At 42.5% G+C, this 22,214-nt stretch overlaps 1 protein-coding gene across 4 annotated transcripts in view; it reads left to right on the plus strand.

Moving 5' to 3' along the window:
- Nucleotides 1–22,214, plus strand: part of AMBRA1 (autophagy and beclin 1 regulator 1) — a 137,260-nt gene that overhangs the window by 109,705 nt on the left and 5,341 nt on the right. For all 4 annotated transcript variants that reach the window (XM_075712465.1, XM_075712464.1, XM_075712466.1 and 1 more), the window contains 2 exons: nt 15,029–15,121; nt 16,748–16,941. In XM_075712465.1, the coding sequence (XP_075568580.1) occupies nt 15,029–15,121; nt 16,748–16,941 (287 nt within the window). The remainder of the gene's footprint in view (nt 1–15,028; nt 15,122–16,747; nt 16,942–22,214) is intronic.

The raw sequence follows: 22,214 nt of genomic DNA on the forward strand, positions 1-22,214 counted from the left end.
AACACAAGCTAATTTAGACGTGGTGTGACACAGATAAAGACTGAGCGTCTGAGCAATGAGACATGTATTGCTTTCAGTGTTCTTGGAGGCTCTCTGCACCATACTTGTGGAGACTCTTTTCTCCATTGTGTTGTGCCAGTGCTTCTTTTGGAGCAATGTTTCTTTTATGCTGCAGGAATACTTCAGGGATTTCTCCGATTCAGTTATTTCCTGGTACTAAACCGCTTTGGTGTTCTTTTGGGTTATGCTTCACATGTTGAAGTTCCTTGTAACTTAAAAGCTGCAGCTAGAAACTTGCAGCACCGCTGGTCATCTTACCACATGCATGTGGACTCCATTTGTTGTGCATGAGATCAAGCATGTGGTGCTTGAGGAGAGTCATATGGTCAGTGCAGAACCACTATCTTAACTCAGAATACGTATACACAGTTGTAATAGTGACTAATTCAGTACAGCATGCTGGTGAAATCTGTGATTGGAATTCAGATTGGACCGATTTCAGTAGTACAGAATGCCAGCGCTCTTCATACAGCCCTCTTGTTCACTTGAAAATAATCTTTCATCAAGGCCTTATTTATACATGAAGTTCTACAAGATATTATTATGGAATAAGCTATAATCACTCTCTTCCAGGATAAGTGGCTTTCTTCAAGAATAGTTGGTGTACTTTCTAAGCAGAAGAATTATTCAGGAATAATGGCTCTCTTCTTAAACTCTAGAGAGTTATTGTAAGCTATTTTCAGTACAGAGAAGTGATAAGATCTAGTCTACTGATTATGGCTCATGAGATGAACTTGGATGAGAACCCAGGGAAATGAAGTCTCTGTGAGGGTGGGTGCTTTGATGGAATACTGCAGTGTTGAGCTTGGTCTGGCTGTCCTGGCTTGCCACACACCACATCTATTCTGGTGCTTGCAGTAGCCCCAAGCTACGTGGCATGTCTCTTCTTGGCACCTCACTAATTAAAGACACAAGAACACTTTCATGGTATGTTATGGAAGCACTGTCAGTCCTTCTGCAGCACCTCTGTGAAACCTCCTTAGCTCACCATGTTGCTAGGGCACTCTTCTATCTCCTTCTATCCCAGCAATGATCATGCACAATTCCAACAAAAATGAACTTTTTGTATACAAACATGAAAGAAGGTGGCTGTAGAGGTGGGAGATTTATTGGTGGTTTGACAGAAATGCTTCAACAGGTTTCCTGCTGATGGATTGGAGTGACTGATGCTTCTGGTGATTATTGCAGACCTCACATGGACTGGTGGGTTCTTTTTGGAGCAGGACACCTGATATGTTCTGTTCTCAACTGCACTGTTTCATAGACCAACAATAGCCAGAGTGACTTAAAAAACTCTGTATGAAGGTGTAGATACTCACTGACATGAATAATTTGCATTGAGGTTCTAACATCAGAACACACGAATGAGTGAGGCTCTATCAGAGCAGAAGTGGCTTGCAGCTGTGATGTCTGCCCCAGATCTGCTTGGAAGATCCTCAGAGAAAGGAAAAATCCCAACATGTAGATGCCATCTCAGTAGTTCTTGGCTTAATGGACTTGGTTTGAGGTTGGCATATCTGTTGACTTTAACTTGAGAAGTGAGGGAGAAAGATGAAAAATATTTGTGTAGTTTCCCTACGCAGTAATACAGAGGAAGAGAAATATTAAATAAAGGATTCGGCAATTGATGGAGTACTATATGGGGGATAGCCTAGCAAACAGTAGGGATCAAGAAAACACTGTACTGCTGAAAACACCCCCACTGTTCTAATTTGGCAAAGAAAACTGGTCAGTAGCAAACAGCTGAGATGGTTATAATTCTCTGGGTCTTTATTCCCACGTACAATGGAGGCATTTGAAACCAAGTACTACAGGGATCACATAAACAGGTTGGAATAGCAGCTGTGCCTCAAATACAGGATTTGAAAAGCATGTGCTTAGGGAAAGTGAGATGAGTAGACTGGAAGTACAAGCTGACCAAAAAAAAAAAGGCATAACTTGAAGCTCCATGGGCTCCTAATGAGAGGCTATGCAAGTAGTCCTTCCAGAGTTCTAAAGAAACAATAACTAAAATCAAACGTTTTGGGCTATATTGCTAAGTTGGGGTAGCACTGATAGCAGGTTTTTATGCAAATGGAAATGGGGAAGGTGAGGTTATATTGGCAATCTGTAATGTGAACTCAGTACACAGATTTATGGGGTATGTTTTGAAGGAAAGGAATTAAAACCATGGAAAGGAGGATCGAATGCATTGTGATTTGACTAAGGTAGAGTATAGCCAGTTGGATACCTGTCCTTGAGAATTTTATGTATTTATTTTTAATTAAAGGGTCAACTAAGGACTTGTTCCAGGTCTAATACCTCTGCGTTTTAGTAAGGCAGTTTCCGTGTTGGAATTACAATAAATGTAGTAAATTTGTAAAGAATTAGGATTAGAGCAAGATCTGGTAAAGAGCATGTGAAGGCCTGGCTATGTCATTGATTGGCTTCTTTAAGAACCTGTTCTGGGGCTGGTTGTTAATACTATTTACACTAATGCCTTGTAAGGGTGTGCTGAATAAATTTGCAGGGGATGTGACATTAGCCTTGTTATTGCAGAGAAAGATCAGAGTATTGCACAAGAACTGGATTGCCTTGAAAGTGACTGGAGCTATAGAGATGAGATAGAATTTAATAGTACAAAGTGCACTTAGTGACTAACAACACTGAGCTCAGTAGTTAAAATGGCAGAGAAGGAGAAAGACCCGAGGTTTTAGTTGATCGTAGGTGATTGAGCCATCAATACGTGAGGCTGTAAAAACAACAAATTTAGTTTTAGGATGAGACACAGGATGCCTAACAGCAGAGATAGCAAAATGTTAACTATCACTATAGAAGAAACTAGATACATAAGCTGGAACAGTTTAAAATTTGCATATCTGCATTCAGAACTGCCTTTGAACTGGTACAGTAGTTGAGAAGAGCTGCTAGTGGGGTCAGTGGAGCATTTTTATCTAACACAGCCTGCAGCTTGGGGTCTTTAGCAGGGCTAAAAAGGAGGGCTAAGGAGGGGGTTATGTAGCCTCCCGTAAATCTCCAGGAAAGAACTATTTACATTTTTATATATTTTTTTTATTATTATTATTATTATTAGAGAACAAAGAGGTGTAAATTAACTATGACTAGGTTGTGGCTGCAAGAAAGATGGCTAACCAGCTGATTCTGCAATAACCTGTATGTTGGTTGGGTGGATGCAAAAGGCTTAGCTGTTTGGAGATGCAGCTTGGCTGGCTTGTGGAGAGAGGTGTATGACTTGAATAGTTGTGACTGGGGGTGGGATTGGACTGCTGAGCCATGAGGCACTTTTTCAGTATTTTGAACCCAAGGTCCATGTCTAAACAGGTGTTGACAAGTTGGCTCTCAGAGCTGTTGTGCTGTAGGGAGGTGAGGTGGTGACAGCAGTGTTCATCCACACTTGGAAACACACCTAATGGGCCTGAAAGAAGCCTGTAAGAGACTGTAATTTATGAGCCAGTACAGTGGTAGCTATGAGGACAGAATAAATGTGTTTATTAGCCAAAGTTATAACCCCTAGCAGGGTTGCATTCTGGTGAGTAATGGGAAGAAAGGACATTGTGTATTCACTTCCTTAGATTTCAGGGTGACACCCAGCTCACTAAACTATACTATTGAAAAGCATCAATTTGTTTGCTCTGCTTTTTATGTGATTAAATTGGAAGAAACTTTTAATGTAACTTCAGGAAAGTTCCTCCTTTCCCAAACGCTCAAAGGCCAACCAACTTAGGTTGTTTACTGATATGTTAGTTTGAACATGCAGTATTAGATACAGGCTTGTATTGAAAACCCAGAGATCCCAGTTGTCAGTGAATAAATACTATTCCGAGTAAGGATAATGAACAGCAAAGGTGGTGGAGCTGGTGTTCAGCAGTGTTTTCTTGTCCTTCATATGGCCTTTTCTTTTGCTTGTTTAGCTGCTGGTTTCACTTGCTTGCAAATAAACAAACTATCCATCTTAGAGCAGGTCTGTATGACCTGTTTAAAACTGTGTCTGCTTTTCCTGCTGAATTACTGTCCTTTTGACGAGTGGTCTGTGTGAAAGAACTCAGGGGACTGGGTTCCTGTAGAAAAGGAACCTAGCTTTTGGAAACAACTTCCTCTGCAAGTGACCAACAGGACAAGCAATTTACTTTTCCTGAGTCTGATCTTTCATTTTTGTTTGAAAAAATCATCAGCCACCATGTAAGAGGAGTCAGTGGGAGAAGGTTCATGGAAGTGACCATTGGGGACTGTCCTGGTTTCGGCTGGGATAGAGTTAATTTTCTTCCTAAACCACGACAGGGACAGAGCACAAAGTGCAGGAAGCTGATATGAAGAAAGGCATCTGCAAGTCCTGAAGATGTGTAGAGTGGTGAATGGAATTGAGTAGATCATAGGCAGTGTAAGTGTCTTTGGGGGATGCTTCATGTTTGTCTTGTTGCTTTTTAACTAATTGCAGTGATGATAGGCTGGAGTAAGGGTACTCAGGTCTGTGGTTCACAGGCGAGTCCTGCTGATAAGAGAGTTTTGGCCCTCAGATGTGGACTGGAAACAGGTTTCAGTATGTGAGGCTGTGACAGCCTGTCCCTTTTTTTGAGAGTCCTGTAATTCACTTTTGCCATGGTTCAGTGTATAGACAGTTGCCAACTGATAGACTTGCATACATATTAGAACACGAGTCTGCTATCTGTTTGCACAGATATGTGAATGGCTTCACATTACCATGTGGTAGTCTGTGCTTTTTGGATGTAAGATGAGTTTGTTTTCAGTCCAGAAGTGTGGTACTGAAAGGCTCTGAGGCTGCCACGTTTTAAAGGGTGGGCACCATTGAGCTAAATAAAGACACTAAATTCATTACACTAGTATTCATCAGGAGAGCCATGCCACATGAAAACAGAAATTCCTTTAGGCCCACCGCTTGAGGTAGTGTACTCCACTGAGCAAATGAAGTGAACTACAACGTACTACTCACTGTGGCCCGGAGGTCTGTTGCAGGAGGTGGTATGGAGCAGTGTGAATTCCTCCCACCCCTCTGCTATCCTGCTGCACCCTGACTTTTCTCTGTGGCTGCTAGTGGTTTTTTCGCCTTCCCAAGGCTGCTTCTCCCCCACCCACATGCTGCCTGACATCCTTTGTAACTGTGACCAGTGCCAATGCTCACTTAAAGTTTTGTACATCTTCCTTGGCTCTGCGTAGTTCAAGGTTTGATGCAGTTCCTGAATCTTTGGGTTTTGCAGCATTAAAGGAAATCCACGGTGTCTTGTACAGTAGAAACACCTCTACTGAATTAAAAAGGAATTTGTTTTTTAGTGCTCATAACCTTTCTGATCCTGTCACATTATAACGAGCTTTCCCATTCAGAAACACCCCTGGTGGGGCTTCTCAAACATTAATTGTCTTGTAGAACGTGAAGAGGTGAGACCAAAAGTGAGGAGCAGACTGCATGCTGCTTATTGCCCTTTGCGGGCTTCTCTTGTGCAGGACTGCTGTGGGAGAAAGGCAGGGGGTCCAAATACCAGTTCTTCCTTGTTTCATCTTGAGTGCCTCCTCCCCCCCCGCCCCCGCTTAGGAGCAGGTTCTGGAAGGGCTCAGTGCTCACGTGCTTTTGAAAATACTAATCCAAAAACCTCAGTGTTGAGAAAACTGTTTCAAAACCAGGCACTCAAAGCACCTTGTCTAGGGCTAGCTATGTAATGCAGGCATCCACAAGAGAGGAAGCATTTCTTCAGCAGACAGAGCCTCTGGTAATGGAATTTAAATACCCCCTGAAGACATATCTGGTTCAGAGGCAGCATCCCTTGGAATTCTGTCATTGGGAAGTAGGTGTGGAGAGTCTTACATTGATTCAGTGCTATGCAGTGTGCGTATTTTAATTCTTTGTGGTGAGATTTGCCTCTAACATGAAATTATTTTGGGAAAATTCTCTTCATGATAAATTCCTATGGTTTGCAGAGGGTCATTGCAGTTGTCTGTTCATGCCAATCCAGTTTTTTTTTTTTCCTCTGAGAATTGCGTGTCCTCTCATCTAGTAATGGGGACAATGTGTCTGCATCTAGTTATCAGCGCTGGTAAAGAGATGGTGATCTGTCCAGCTGCCTGGTGCGTCATGTCTCTCTGCTGACTGGCTCCGTTCGTCAAGCTCTTCAGCCTCTAGCAATGATGCCCCCAGCAGCATAAGCCCTGGTGCATTGTTTGCCTTTTAATAGCTTCTGGAGGATGGAGTAAACAAAGAGACAGAAGGAGGAGCTGTCTTCCTTCCTGCGTAACAGAGGGATGTTAGCAACCCTGCACAGGGAATGTTTTCACAACTGTTAACTGGGGCAGCTAGAAATACTGGTTATGTCTGACTCCTCCCTGCAAATGGCCTTCTGAAAGGCAGCATCTGCACAGCGGCCCTTGACCATGGCCAAGTAAGCGAATGCATGTCCTGGACTTTTGCTGACTGTTAACCACAAGATGCATTGAATTTTCTAAATAAGGATAAAAGATTATTTTGATTGATAAAAGGACTGCAAAGGGGGGGGAAGATAGCCAATTTTGCACTGAAGATGCGTCCTGAAAGCTTATGTTTTGGTTTTGTTGTTCATGCATTTAAGAAAAAAATGAAATTAATTATTTACAAATTGTGCAGGGAAGCCTGGGTATCCTGAGTGCCAAGAGGCTCAGTCACTGCAGATGCAAGAGAAGTAGAATGGTAATATGGAGGCTTGAAACAAGTATCTCCATTCTGATATTGGTTTTTATTCCATTTCTGTTTCCGTTTCTGTACATGAATTTGATATCCAGGATGAATGATGGCATTAGGTGGAAGATGCCCTCATAAAATTCCATTTAATATGTCTATGAATCCTAGAGATAAATTTTGAGAGGTGCTTTAAGTCTTCAGTTATTAGCAAGTTCATTTCCCTCACCCGATTCTTCAAGACATGCTGAAGCACTGACTAGTTAGTGACATTTATTTTCCACCATGAGAAAGGGAACTTGGTACAAAGCTCAGCGTTAAAGAAACTTAACCTGCTACTTACCAGTTTGTGTACTATATTACTGGACTTCTGCAGGTCCTTACTGGTTCTCAGATTGGGTAGCAATCTTTCTAGGAGCATGGCCACGTATTCTAAGAACAGTTACCAAATGCTTTGCTTATATCTATTCAGATCACACCTGCTGCCTTTTCTTCCTTTACTTTTTTCTAATTCTGTCTACAAAAGCAATTAAATTTCATGCAAGTAATTATTTGACTTACTGCCTACTGCATGTGGCTCACTCTTTCATTGTTTTCATATATCTTCTTTTTCCTCTTTGTTATATTACTGTCTTTAGGAGAGAGTAATTGTCAATTTAAGTATGGCTTTCTTTTTGAAGAATGCTGCGAAGTTGGCTTTTTTGGCCTTTTGTCACTTCCTCAGTTTTTTGTAATGTATTAAAAATCAGGTGTGAATGGCTCAAAAAAGTTAACTCCTTAATTTTTTTTTAAATGTTTATTCTCTTAATGAGTGCAACTAGCTGCTATGTCTGGCTTCTTTTCTTACTCCCTAATTGCATAAGTACCCTTGGATATTTTTTAAGTGGAGACTTCACAGAGAAAATTCAGTATCTCATCCAGTTTGAATCATCATTGATTTTTGTCCTTAGCCTCACTGATGAATAGACCTTTTTTCATTCTAGTACCATTTTCCTCATGTTTATTTTTAGAATGTCTTTTCCCTCTTTGGCAGCACCCGTCCATCCTGCTTTCTTATAACCTTTCTTTTCTCCAGAGGTCTATACTAGACTTTCCTTTTTCGGTTGTTTACTCTCTTGGCTTTCCAATAGGACCATCTTTTAATTTTCCGGTCTTTGATCCAGTTTGTTTATGGAGTTTTATTTATTGTCCCTTATGCCTGTCTTTTCTAGCAGAACTGTAGTGAATCCAGCTAGCAAATAAAACAGAAAACTTTTTCTTAATTTTCTTTCCTTTTTTTAAATTCTCAAGCTATCTGGTTCTGTAAATGGTCTCAACTCAATGTCTACAAACTGAGTAATTGGAGTAATAATTGTGGATTTGGGGTTTTTTTGTTGATTTTTTTCCTTTTTGTTTTTTTTTTGAGCAGGTTTCCCCTGTGTGCTAAACGGAACACTTTTTAGTTGGCTAATTTCAAAGCTGCTGAAGATCAAAAATACAAAACTTGGCTTGCCCTGTGGATCTCATTGAGATTAGAGCAAGCCAAGGTCTTGGTTCTGGAGCTTGGCAGCTTTGTGTATGCATATCGGAATATTCTATTAAAAAAAAGCATTTGCTATGCTTGCTAATTTTAAACATTTATTTTTTTAAGTTGATTTCTCCCATTCTAAATGCATTTTCCTGGTTTAGTTTGTTGGCATAAGATCTACAAAACAAGCCTACTTCGAAGTCGCCTTTGAATCAACATAAATGTTAGTTTCTGCTAAAATGCTAGTGAAAGTTTGAAGATGACTAAAGAGTGACTTTGGCTCGAGACTTGTAGCAGTTTAAGATGTTTAAGGCCTCAGAAGGCTTAAGCAATTTGCGCTCCCCCAAAGACTCCTAACATCCTAAATTGTCTAAGCCACTGGAAGAGCTGATAGATCATAAACAGCTTAAGATATTCTGAGGATTCAAAGCTTATTTGGAGTATAGTCTGCCTGTAATCACTCTAAGCAATTAACAAGTCTTTAGGTTTTTAGAGGACTTTAAGCAAGTTATCCATCTTTAGAGCTTGATTTAAGGTGATGCCAAGCTAAAGTGTCCTTATTTAAGGAACTTAAAGCTCTGCCTTCTGGAATCTGTTATTTACCTTCTAGAGGTCCCCTATGTGCTACTTGGTGCGGTTGGAGTCAGATAAGTGAAGAATACTGGCAAGAATTTGAGTGAGAAGAAAATCAGTGAAAATTCAGGAAATTCTTATTTGGTCTATTTCTGCTGTGTTTATTCCAGGCTGTTTGGCCTTGGTGGTATGTTCTTATTCATATAAACATGCCTTTTTTTTTTTTTTTTTTTTTAATAGTGCTAAAAATAGTGTATAGTGCACTGTATGATACACAAAAATCTTACCAGTGTTGTAGGAGCAGATCTTAACTCTGGGTCTTCCTTGCACGGGTGTTTTGTCCATCTGCTTACAGTAGCGCATTAATTCAAATATTTTGCATTTAATGATGGCCTCAGTATGCCCCCTCCAAATTCTTGGATATATCTCTTCTAAATGTCAAAGTAGGCGATGTTTAGTTACAACATCAGTAGTGCAGGAGTCGTGTTTGGGATTAAGAAGGTTCCCCTTGTTCTTGCAGGCACAAGTTACAACTTCCTATGTCACAATGGAGTGGTATGAAAAAGCTCTGGGAAAAGCTGCTTTAGGAAACTGTTGTGGTGTTTTGGTAGGAGAATTGATACTGGCATGAAGGCTGTCTGTGAGGGACTTTTCTTGTCCTTATTCTCAACACAGGTTTTGCTGTGTTAGCTTCCCGTCCCTCAAGGGCAGTGCTCTCAACCTCAATATTTGTACTTGGGTCCCAAGATAATCGAACATCCAGACTTTACATAAAACTCTTTCCTTCTGCTCTGTCGTTGTCTTGGTGCTTAATTTCCATTTATCACTCCTGTTGAATGTGTTAGAAGACTGATTCTTAATCTAAGACTTTCTCCCTTGGAATGTTAAGAGAAATTCCTCTTATGCATTCTGTTGGTGTGTTCTCCATTTCAACTCATGAGTCTGCTCATCTGCTACATGCAAACTGTAGGTGGGTTTCAAATGCTGACTCCTGGAAGTCACTTGGGTTTTAGCTGTAGTGACCCTGTGGATCCGTAGAAACCCTTCTGTTTGGGTTCTTCCTACTGTGTTAAGCTCTCTTCTCTGTCTCTCTCTGAGGTATCTAACAGCTTAGCTGACTGATGACTCTCTTCTTAGCTGAGATATCACATTTTTGCCTAGGGAAGATGACTGTTAGAGGTGTGCCTTCTATCTAAATCTTACCCACCGGCTGCAAGAGCATGGATTGTATCCAGCCTTAGTTGCTCAGTGGTGGGCAGCACAAAACTTGTGCGTGAATACATTGTTGAGACAGGAAAGTGTTATTAGCTACTGGTGCCTCCACATTTATAAGGCTGACCTCATTTAAATAGTGTGAGTTTGAATAGACCCTCTTCAAAAATCCCAGTATTTAACCTAGCTGGCAGGGCTGCACAATTAAATAAATGGGGCCAGTCATCTTGCATAGTGTTCTGAGTTGAGTTGGCATCCTCCCTGAAGCAGGCACACGGCTACCAGCTGCACCAAGCTGCTTGCTGTCCTGCTTCTGCAGCACCTTTTGGCAATTCAAGTAGGTGTCAGGATGTGTTTCTGCATGGCTGCTGGTTTCCGGCAGGCGAAGCTTGCAGAATTCTGGAAAATTAGTAGGCTGTATCAGTATAGGGAGTAAAAATGCACCTGCTGCTAGTTGTGGAGAAGGGTCATCTTTCCACTGTTCATCTGAATGTGATGAGTAGGATAATTTCATACGTCACTTAAATGTCTGTGTGGTTGCTAATTGTAAACTGCCGATCTTGTGTTCTGTACGACTTACCTTGTTAGGAATTCCTATACTTAGTCTCATGCTCTTCCCCTGGCTAGTCATACTGTACTCCAGGGGTGTGCTCTGAAATAGGCCAGTGCCAGTGAAGCTGCTACCTCTTCCTTGGTCAAAGGGAATTACTGCCCAGCAGAGCTACTCCAGGAATCCCATTTGCTGGTTCCATACAGTTTGCACTGCAGCCAATTTTCACTCTTGTCTCTGCACGTGGTTCATCGCCTGCACAGAAAGCTAAATATTTATGAAGTAGGGTGTTAGAAATGATTGTTTTCCTATCCAGGCAGCTGCTGGGAGTGCCAAACTTTGCCTTGTACTGACAATACCATTGCCTAGCTAATCATGGGAGCCAGGGGTGGGCTTGCTGTGCTGATCATCACACGCTGGTAGAAGAGATAATGAGCTGCTGACAGGGACGCATCTGGAATCCGGCCGAGCATTGCATTGCGTGAGATACCATGTGCTGCTGCTTCCTTCCCAAACCAGGACAATGGATTTCTGTTCCTTAGCATAGTGTCACCTTGCTCTCTGTAGCTCACTCTATATTTTCTTGATACAGTTTGAAGGGTTTAAGAATGACAAGTTTACACAAAGGGAAGAAAGCACATCTTGGGGAATTCAAATCCTTTGTGAACTAACCTGGTTTTGTATGCTTGCTCTTAGTGATCTTGAATGGACAGTATATTTGAGAAATCAGCTTTAAAGAGTAATTTCTTTTGTGGAGAAAGTGAACCTTGGCAGCATGAAAATTGGATATTCACCTAGCTGCGTGCTGCATGGCATTACTTTTCAGCTAGTCTTCTCCATGTTGGGCTTGCCACAATCTTCATTCCAGTAATGGGGTTGTGCTGATATTTTTAGATGAGATTGCAGGCAGCAATGCCTTAATCAAAATTTAATTCAATGCTGTAGCAGACAAGTGTGCTACTGTTGGGTCTTTCCATGTGGCAGGATTTGAAGGAGAGCGGTGCATTTGCCCATTGCTGCCACCTTCTTCAGTACTGGGGATAGTTTAAAAGTGAAAAGACAGTGTTATTTATGCCTTCCTGGACATGCATACCCTACTTACAAATTATGGGGTTTTTTGTCTTGCCATCTTGCTCCTGAGCTGTATAGTTAAGGTAGAGTTGGGGAACTTTTGTCCAAATCCCTCTTCCTCTTCAACTCCCAATTTTGGATATGCCAGCTGGGGGGTTACCCACATGTCTAAGTCAGTTGTGCTGACCTGTGCTTTGTTGGTTTACTTTTCAAATACTGGTTAAGCCAATGCAGTAAATCATATTTCAGCTTTCTTGTCACCTGTGAATAATTTTGTCATTAATTCCTAGTGCTTGGTCCTTGTTTCTTCACGGGGACATACCTGAGCTGTGTAGGTAATACCTCCATGCAGAGGGAGAGGCTGTGCTGCCTAAGTTGGTGGCTCTTGGTATTTAACAGGCTCTACTCCAAATCCTTATTCAACTTTCAGCAAAGCATGCAAGTCTGTGCCCTTCATCTTCTCCAAGCTCATTAATAATGTGAGCTGGACACAGGCGTGAAGGAAAAGTCCGTCTCAGAACAGATCTGTGCTGGGAAAGCCAGGCTGTGAGCAACTCTGCATTTAACAAAGCTAATGGAAATTTCCAGGGAGGGCTTAGAGAGCTTAGTGGCAGCCATAAAAAGGAAGAAAATAAGAACTTGACTAAGTGGACTTCACTGTCCATGACCGACGCAGTGTGGAGAATTGCAATTTTTCACCCTGAAGCCCTGGGCAACAAATGTCCTCCTTACTGCATCCACATCCAAGTGGCAACATGCTACAAAGAGCTTCTACCTTATGCATGGAAACTGTAAAGTGCTTCCAGCATTTCCATGTCTAGAGTTTGATGGAGCAAAAGTTAAATGCTTACATTACCTGAAAAATATTCATTTCTCCAGTGTAAGCTCTGCTTCTGTGAAATGAATAGTCAGGCCTTGATTTGCAAATCTCCTGGGAAACGTACTGTGAAAGGCTTGCTAATTTACAAAATTCAAGCAGTATTTTGCAATGGGAGTTAAAAAACCTTTAGGCTTTCTGGGAAGGGAGATTGCACTGTTTTAAATAGGGTGTGGTTAAACCAGTGCAAATCTTTAAGCTTAATTGAAAATCTGATATAACCAAGGTAATTGTGGCTGTCACATACATCTTGTTGTGTAGTTAAGGTGGTTTAAGGTGCGATTATGTGATCGAGTTTCTAATGCAGGCATGGTCTTAAAACTGGCACTTAACCCGTACGATAGCAGCATTTCTTTGATGAAATTTTTGCTTATTAAGAAGGGATGATCTTCGTATAAAAGATAGTGCCCAACCAGTTCCCTCTGTTAAGTTCAGATATTTGCTTTCCTCACTGTACCTTGATGCAGTCTGAAACCTCTCTTCTGTAGCCTCAATCAATCATCCAAAGGCTGGAAGGCCTAATGGGGAGCAAGCCAGATGTTGGTCTTAGGGCTGTGGAGCGGCAGATGTGGGTTCCAGGTCAGACAGATGTAGATGCATGCAAAAGAGAACAAAGATCATGCTGAGGACTTTGTCACTTGAAATCTTTTGCAAGAGGTGGAGTTGGGAGAGAGTAAGTTGGTTAGCTGGTCAAGGGAAGAGTCTGCTGAAAGGTTGCTGTGAGGATGCTCGCTGCTGCAGTAGGGAGTGCCAGGTGTTTATTCTGAGCCACTTTTTTGGCCCTGCAGAGAGACTGGAATACCATTTGCATAGGTGGCTGTGGGGATCATGCCTGTACTTCACAGAACATGAAGAAGTGTGGAAGGAGGGGGAGAAGAGCATGGGTCAGATTAGCTCTGTTGTGTAACAGCTGCAGATACCAAGCAAAGTAGACTTTTAATGGAAATTTTGACTACCAGGTCAGAAAGTCTTGCTTGCCTAGGGAGTGTGCTACTTTGCAGACAGCAAAGTGTGACAGCTAAGTCTCAGCATATTAGGCAGGGGATGGAGCAGCCAGAGGGACTGGCATGGTTTTAGCGACAGGTTACCATCTGTCAGTAAACTCTGAAGCCTTTGTAAATCAGCATCTCCCTGGCAGCTGCTTTCATGGGTATAATGCAGCATAAGGCTAGCTCAGCACAAAAAAAAAAAAAAAAAGAAAGAAAGAAAGAAAAAAAAAAAGCGATGACTGATTACTTCCTGTAGACTCCATGCATGGTTTTGTTGACCTAATTTTCTCCAGCTTTTGCCCTTGGTCCTGACCTGGGGTGCTACCACCCCAGCAGCCTAGCCCCAGGCCTCCAGCACACACAGCTCTCCCATTGCAGCATGTCTGACCTGCAGCATCCTCTAAGCTGGGGTTCTTGCCAGTTCTGCTGAGCCACGTGGTGGTACACAGCACCATTGCGAAACCCCCAGGCCAGCTCGCAGGGAGCTGGTGTGTCAGCATGGTGTGGTAAAACACTGTACAGAAAACCTCTTCCATGGTCATGCAGCCCATAGTGCTTCTGGAGGTGGGACACAGCAGTAGGTGGGAGATCTCCATACTGCCTTGGAGTGCACAGTGTGTGCCTGTCCTCTGACATTTCTGTATAGCACAGAGTAAGCTGGATTCACTCTTATCCTATTCCAGGCTAAGAGCTGTTGGGCCTTAGAAACAGTGGGAGACGCACTTACAGCATTATGGTTATGGTGGTTTAGTTTCTGTGATTGCCTGCAGTCTTCAGCAATGATGTGATCAGCTTTACATTGTTAACCTTGCCTGTTCCTGTGAAGTGCTTAGCCAGCCCTGGCTTTGTGTATCTTTTTGGGAAATGCGCTGTGAAAGGTTGCCAGAGCATTGGCTGTTCTGTTAAACTTAGTAGCATTAGCTGTAAAATTCAAGTTTTGGACTTTTTGGACACACATGTAGTTGATCCAGTACAAACTCTTTTGTGGAAACTTATTAAAATATCCTCTGCATGTGCCCTTGCTCCACAGTGACTGTCAGTGAGAGGGCTGTATAAAGATTAATTTATAGGTAGAATAAGAACCATTTGCGAGGAAACTAAATGTCAAATAAGAGCAGTGTTTTACTTAGCATTACCTAGTGCAGGAAATGCTGGCAGGCACCACAGACAGAATTGGCCTTCCCATTCCAATTCTTTGTTTAGTCACTTGGAGTTAGGGTAACCTGATTTTATACACACAGTTGTATGTCTTCATTTCCTGAAAATCTCTCTGCTCCTGTTGCTGTGCCTCAGTGCTAATATTGAATTGAAATGAATGGAATATTCCAGAGCAATCTGAGTAATGCAGCACTCCATGTTTGCAAGGCTGTTTATGGTGATGATCCCTTTTAACAAAAACATGAACTGAGCTAGATCTGCAGTTTCTGTAGGGCAGGAATCAACACAGTCCTTCGTGTTGTGGGGATGTAATGTGTGCTGGCTGGAATAGTGTCTGTCATGCTAATATTTTTTCCTTCTTTGGTGTTTCAAGGGCCTTAAACTCTGGAGTTGAGTACCACTGGGACCAGCTGAATGAGAATGTCTTCGCTGTGCATTCCAGCAGCAGGAGCACTGAGCGGCCTGGGTGAGTTTCCTGGTGTGGGTTAGAGAGACCTGACCCTTTCTGCTGCTTTTGTTACATCTGGCAGCACCGATTATTCTTCTTTGTTCCCTTAGCACTGGCAGCTTTCAATATGCAGTTTTTCCCCCCTTTGACACTGCCTAGTTGGGTCACCTGGCCTGCTTCCAGCAAAAGACATTCAGTGCCCAAAAGTGCCGCCAGTGGTAGTGAAGTACATGTGTCATCCATGGCCTCAGTAACATCTGTGGTCAAGCTGTGGGAGGAACATGTGGGGCTTGATGCATCAAAAACACCACGCAAAGTAAATGACCTTTGGAGGATAACTGAAGAACGGGGGGTTTCACAGAGATGAGTGCAAATCCATTAGGAGGTCCTGGTGACTGATTTTCATCCCTTTAGTTTCTGGTTATGGGACAGTTGTTTCTCAGCAATAAACTAAAAATAAACCTAAATCCCTTGACAGCCCTATTGGCTGCTTCATCCAGTCTGTCTGGTGATGCACACATTATTCTAAACATGAGGGTGATGCTGCAGTCCCTTGCTTCTTGCCCCAGTGATAAATACTTCTCTGTAAGCCAGCTGTTCTCAGCAAGAGGGTGACGGTCTTGTTTCTGAACTGTGAGCTCCAGGATCCCAAGGAAGTTATGAGCTGGTGTACAGGGCAATGTCTGTGCTGCCCTACAGCCTTGGTCTGATTGAAGGTGAAAAATAAGCAGTAAAGATTCTTTACTCGGCCATGTGAGTGGATATTGCCATTATGCACGTTTTTTAACGGCACATATCAGTCTTGCATGATGGGCTTAGGAGCAGCTTGAAGACAGAAATAGTGCTCAAGAATGAACTAGCTCAAAGAGAGAGCAAGAAAAATGTGGCAAGTTTCAAAACCTTATGAAAAAAGGTTGTGAATGAGGCAATCTTTCCTAGAATCTCTTTACCATTCCCAGCACTTAACAGCCAGAGGTCAGTTTTGGAAAGAGCATCCAAGCATTGTCAAGATTCAGATCTCGTAGAGTTGTACACTTTAACTGTTCAATTCTGAGAAGCTAATGAGCCTTGAGGTGGTTCCTGTTGTTTGCTTTTGAGAACAAAGAATTTCTCTTGTCCAACTGGAATGGGCAGAAATGCCTGCTAGACTGCATTCATGTGTGATGCTGACAAACTAGAAGGTCTAGAGGAGGGAAGGGGTACAGGCTGCGTCCTTGGGAGTTAAAACCTCCCTGCCAACGTGCAGAAGGAGGTCGTGTATGTGTTCATGGTCCTGTGCTGCATGTCGTGCTGCCTACTCAACTCAGTGACCCCGAGACAGAGTTGTTCTGCAGGCTTAGTGATGCTGCAGGGATATCTATCTATGCCTGTCAGACACGCCGCTTCTGTGGAAGGGTGAGTGGACTATAAGACTCTGTTGGCTTAAAACTCAAGAGACCAGCCAGCTGAGGCTGGAGAAGGGTGTGTGTGTGTGTGTGTGTGTAAATAAGAGCAGGTCACAATTCCCTCCAGCCCCATCTGCATAGTGGCTAGCAGGTGCCTGGTTGGAGTGGAGGCAAGAAGAGGCTCAGGTGGACGCTTCAATCTTGCTGGCGCATGTTGCCTCCAATGCTCCTGGTCTTATTTGTTTTTCTCTCTTTTCAGAACCAGCAGAGCCACATGGAGGACAGACAGGGACATGGGCCTGATGAATGCCATAGGCCTGCAACCCCGAAACCCCCCCACCTCTGTGACTTCGCAGGGTACCCAGACCTTGGCACCTCAGCTGCAGAATGCCGAGACTCAGACAGAGAGGGAGGTACAGGAGCAGGAATCCGCCTCTGCAGGGACTGGGGAAGGTAGGAGCTCAAGCAATGATTTATCTGATAGAGGTGAATGAGGAGTTTCCACATAAGTTCCACATCCTATCAGTGCATTTGGACACTTGTGTTATCTCTTCAGCAAAGATTTCTCCAGCCTAATTTGCTTGTAGCCAGGCCAAGATGATCAGGAGAGTGAATCTCTGTCCATATGAATAGAGAAGTTGTCTTTTTCACATGCTTTTAGAGGGCAAAATGAACTCTTCTCCAGATCATTGTGTCTTTGTAGAATCAGCTGTACTGGCATCACTCCTCACAAATCTGAATTCTAACCATCAGTAAGGCTGCAAACTGTTAAGAATTATCCTTTCTGCCTCTGTGTTAGGAGTTTAGCTTGGTCCTTCAACCTCTACATCTAAAACCTGTGCAGGCTTTACAAGCTCAGTATCTGGATACAAAATAAAATGCTGTAAATCACTTCTGACAAAGCAGGTGTGAGTATTCTGTTTAGTCTGATTGATGAAGGCTGTGATGAGTGTCCAGCTCAGGTATTCAAAAATGTCTGGAGTGTTTTCCAGTCCAGGAAAACTTACCAACATGTAAAGAGCTGGAAGCAGCTGATGTGCAATTACTGTATGATGATAAAGTCACTGATCTTTTGAAAGCATGATGATTTTGTCCAGGCTTCTTGTCTCTATACCGTAGCACTGTACTTGAATCCAACTCTGAAGCCTTGGCTAGGAAGGAGTTGGGCAGTATATACATAGGAAAGACAGAGAAGATAAAGGAGACAGTTTTGAAGTTGTTGGTTCATGGCAAACCCATTAGGCTTTGGGAAGTAGCCCATGACATGCCTGTTTGTGCCTGTATGCTTGCTTGTGCTCTGTCACTCTGAAAGATGCTTTTTGGCATGTGACTCTTCCACAGTTTCTGCTGTGCAGCATCCAGCATGTGTGATAAGGCTTTATGTTTCTCTGACCTCGGCTCTTCTGTTCAAAGTTAAGTGGCAAATTCCTGACCTGTGGGGTTTCCCATCTGCTTGTGTCAATGGAGTGGAGATTAACCTCTCTGGAAGGTTAATACAGTTGAGGGCGTGTGAATAAGGCTGGAACGTAGGATGTATGGACAAATGCTGAACTTGTGGGAACTCGTTCTTCCACTGAATGTGGTATGCAAACTGAGAACAAGGTACAGCATGGGACCTTCTTGCTTCAAGGCCATGCAGGCTTGGAGGTCTTTCTCTGCTCTGTTAAAGCACTTGAGTTCTCCAGTGCTGCTTCTCTCTGCTGCTGTTCTGCAACCATCTGAAGGTTGCGTTATCTTGTTCTTTCTAATTAACCTTTCAACTTGCAGATCTAGATCATGGTTTTTAACCAGACCATTAATGAGATGGGGAAGGGTTGTCCTTTACCAGTGCTGTGGGCGGGGTATCTCTACAAAGAAGCAAAACACATAGCATTTGGAAGAAAAGGAGTGTAGATAACAAGCCTAGGACAGAGACTTCTTTTTGTCTCCCTTTCTTGCTTGGAAGAAGATTGGCAGGTTCTACATCTGTTGTGATTTTTGGCTCAGATGCTGACTTACCACATGTCCCCTTGCAAGTGGCCTCACCTGCAAAATGGGCCATCACACTCCTATCTCCTGTATAAGGATCTTTAGAACAAAGGAGTTATTCCAGTACGGACGCATGCACTGGAGATGAGCCAAGCAGTCTTGCCATGTAGTTGATCAGTTCTTAGGCCAGTTGCATCCTCAGTGGAAATTCCTGTGCAAAGGCTCAAGAGCAGCTCAAAACAGGGAGCTGGCAAGACATTAACTACCAGGAGCGTGTAGGATCCAAAAAACCAGGTATAATCCATGATGGAGGAATAGTACAAGGACCTATCATGAAGCAGAAAGACAAATTTCCAGCTGCTGTTACCAACACCTCAACCAGTTAGCCAGGGACTTGTGGCATCAGTGGTCTGGTTCATCCAGGAGTCTTCATGCTTCACATTACACTTAAGCCCCACTGCGCTGCTTGTGACGTTAAGGTTACTGTTTTTCCAGCATCATAAACTCTTGTGATGCTCGTCCAGTGTGTTCGGGCAGGCCAGACTGGATGCTGTGCTGCTTTTCTGATGGTTAATTTGCCCACTATATCTACTGTAACTCTTTGCCTGTTGAAAGGGAAACAGTGTTTCCTAATAGCAAGATGTAGATGTCAGGGACTCGAAAGAAAAAAAAAAAAAAGGAAAAAATGTGCTACTGCTAACTTGGTGTGTGACCTAGGGCAAATTATCAATCATCTACCAAAAGGGAATAAATCTTCCCATAGTACAGTATACCAGGGACTGTGAAGATTAATTAGTGTTTTGTATGGGGCTTTGAAGATGTAAATCACTACGTAAAGGCTTAGCAGTATTATCAGCAGCAGAATGGATAAATCAGATGTGATTCTGAGTAATGTAAAGTGTTTTAGTTATCACCTTGTAGTGAGAGAAAAAAATCCAAAACAAAACAAAAACCCTTGAATGTTTCAAAAAAAAAAAAAAAAAGAAAGGGAAAAAAAAAAAAAAAACAGAAAAAGGCTGGTGCTACCCCCAAGAGTGGGTTTCTGTCCTATGTCATGTCAGCCCTGCTGTTGTGGGGAATTCTGGCTCAGGGCATTTCTTGCAGATATGTGCTTACTGTAAAAAAAAAAAAAAAAATTATGCAGAATTGCATCAGAAATCTAATTAAGCTCTGTGCGGGTATAAATAGTTTCCCTTTCTCATGCAAAGCTCTGCGGGGACTTTGCTGTTCTGATTATCTTTCTACCTCCTTTGGAGGAATGAGTATTTGATGACTTTATTAGAAGTGAATCCCTCTAATGTCTGTATCTTTTTGTTTTGCAGCAGTTGATAGCTGCCTTGTGAACTCTGCTCCCAAGCCACACATAAACCAAAGGAAGTTAGAGTTGAGAGGAAACTAGGAGAGGTACCAAGAAATGCCTAAAACAGTGCTTCAGCTGTCTCCTACTTTCTTTTAAGCTGACAGACATAGTGGAAATAGTGATGGAGTTGTAACTTTGAGGCACTCTTAATTAGAAACAATCTGTTGGGAGTTATACTATGCTTTCCCTTGCAAATGGGCAGGCATGATGGGGGAGGGATCTGTATTCAACTGGCAAATTAAATCTCACTTAAAAACCAACAAAAATTCCTAAAGAGATTTAATGGCCCAAAGCTTTAACCTTTAGAAATTGTAATACCCAGTCCAGACTGGGTCAGGCTGCAGCTGCCACTTGTTCAGGCTGCTGTATCTGTGGAGTAGGATGAGAGTGGCAGTAACTGTCAGGGACTGCAACTGTGCAAAAGGTGCTGCAGGCTGAGGGAAAAGGACCTCTGCAGAGCTGCAGGACACTTGTTTGATTGTGCACCCATGTTGTCCCCTGGTTATTGACAGTATATCAATACATCTTTGAGGTAATCCAGTTGTTTAAAAAGAAAAAAATAACCCAAGCTCAAAAAACCTTGATGGAAATAACTGAAAGGCAATTGTCATCTCAATTCCTATCATCTGCATTGTCTTTGGGGCTTAAAATTCAGATGGATAGCTCAATGCTTATTGTGCAAGTAGGCACGTGTTATGAACTACTGAAATTGTAGCTATCGGAAGACTGTCAGTGGATTGCTACTTTGCCTGTCTTTGGGAGAGCAACATATTGACTACTGTCATGCCATATACAGTTTTTAACCTATTTGGTTGAAATGTTTCTCACCAGCCAGTACAAATTTCCATTATGCCCAACTGCTTTCAGAGGTTGCAGCAGATACTTTCGAGAGGGAAAAGGGCTGTAAAGTGAAGGCTTGGGTTTGTGGCATTCAGTCTGTTCAAACTGTTAGTAGTGAAAAGACAGCACATGCAAGTGAAACTTTCCTGGTATAAGCAAAGCATCCTGAGGATGCCTAAGGAGCACTTATAAGCAGAGTCAGTGTGCCTGCATGGGATGTAACTTATTTAATTTGAGAGAGTAGGAATATGTGTCGGAGGGCTGCATGGGCAAGAATACCCTGTCCCCAGCTGAGCCTCATGAATGCCAAAAAACCCATGTTGTTTTACATTAGCTGAACATGTCTTGCAATGCTGTTGTCAGATGATGGGACTTTTGTGCAATTAGTGTGGAAATGGGAACCAGGACACCAGGGATCAGCTTCCAGATCTGCCTCTCATTCTCCAAGTAGAAATATGGGTAGATCCCTTAGCCTTTCATCTGCCTGTCCATCTGTAAAATGTGTGTCATATGTCCTACAGAACTGCAAATTTCAGTTTCTCTTTAAAGCCCTCTGAAAAGCACTACCTAAAAAGTAGAATCAGGTTCTAGAAGTATGTACTATGCGAGCATTTACAGCATGAGCTACTCCAAGTACCTGGATCTCTTGGGATTAAATTATGGGGGCTACTTTTAAACTCTCATTACAAAAATAAGTTTCACTCATACAAATCACCTAGGTGAGCTATTGCTAAGAAATTTGTTACAAGTCAAAGCAGTTGTGTCTTATCTGAGTTCTGTGGAGTTTGGATTTAGCTACCTCAGAAAAGAAGTGTCAACATGCTTCTGAGCTTGGTTGGGGAGAAAAGCAACTGGTAGTATTTCTTCTGGCACTAAGGGAGATGTGGTTATTCATAGCTGGTTATGCTGTGCTGTGAACCCTCCCTTTCCTATTCTTATGCAAGGCGTGAATTCATTTAAAAATGCTGATATTTTTATCTTTGAGCATCTGAATTAGTGGGTCAGCTCACACCTCGGAGCTATTATTCCATGTTCTCTGAAGACTTGGATATCTCTGCAGTGTTTAGTCTTAGGTCTAATTTTGAAGCTTTGTTTGCAAGCATGGCTACAAACTACTGCTGGTTTTAGAAAGAGGAAAGCTGAAAATAGGAAAAAAATCCAGCGTGATGTCAGGCGAAGCCACAGAAAAGCCTGATATCCTTGCTTCTGTGGGCTTTGCTCTTTATCAGACGTGTGCCATCCATGCCCAGGGATAAGTTGTACTCCCCGTAAGTACTTCAGAGACTACTTCATTTAAGAGTGGAAATGCTCCTGCCTTATGCCCAGCTCCATTGAAGGTTTGCCAGATGTTTCATCATTGTAGTCTTCTGTGTCAAACTCTTGTCTTGCTGGAGTAGCATGGCAGAGGACTCCTAGACAGATGTATCAGCTAGGGAGTATTTTTTGAAATGTTGGAGACAGTCAGCTAGCTTGACAGAAATACCTGGTCTTTGGGATAATTACTCTCAAGAGTAATGTTTTGTGTCTGTGTTTGGGATAGATGGGGTTTTGGACCTCT

Source organism: Pelecanus crispus, chromosome 6 (assembly GCF_030463565.1).
Source record: "Pelecanus crispus isolate bPelCri1 chromosome 6, bPelCri1.pri, whole genome shotgun sequence".
NCBI classification, from domain to species: Eukaryota; Metazoa; Chordata; class Aves; order Pelecaniformes; family Pelecanidae; genus Pelecanus; species Pelecanus crispus.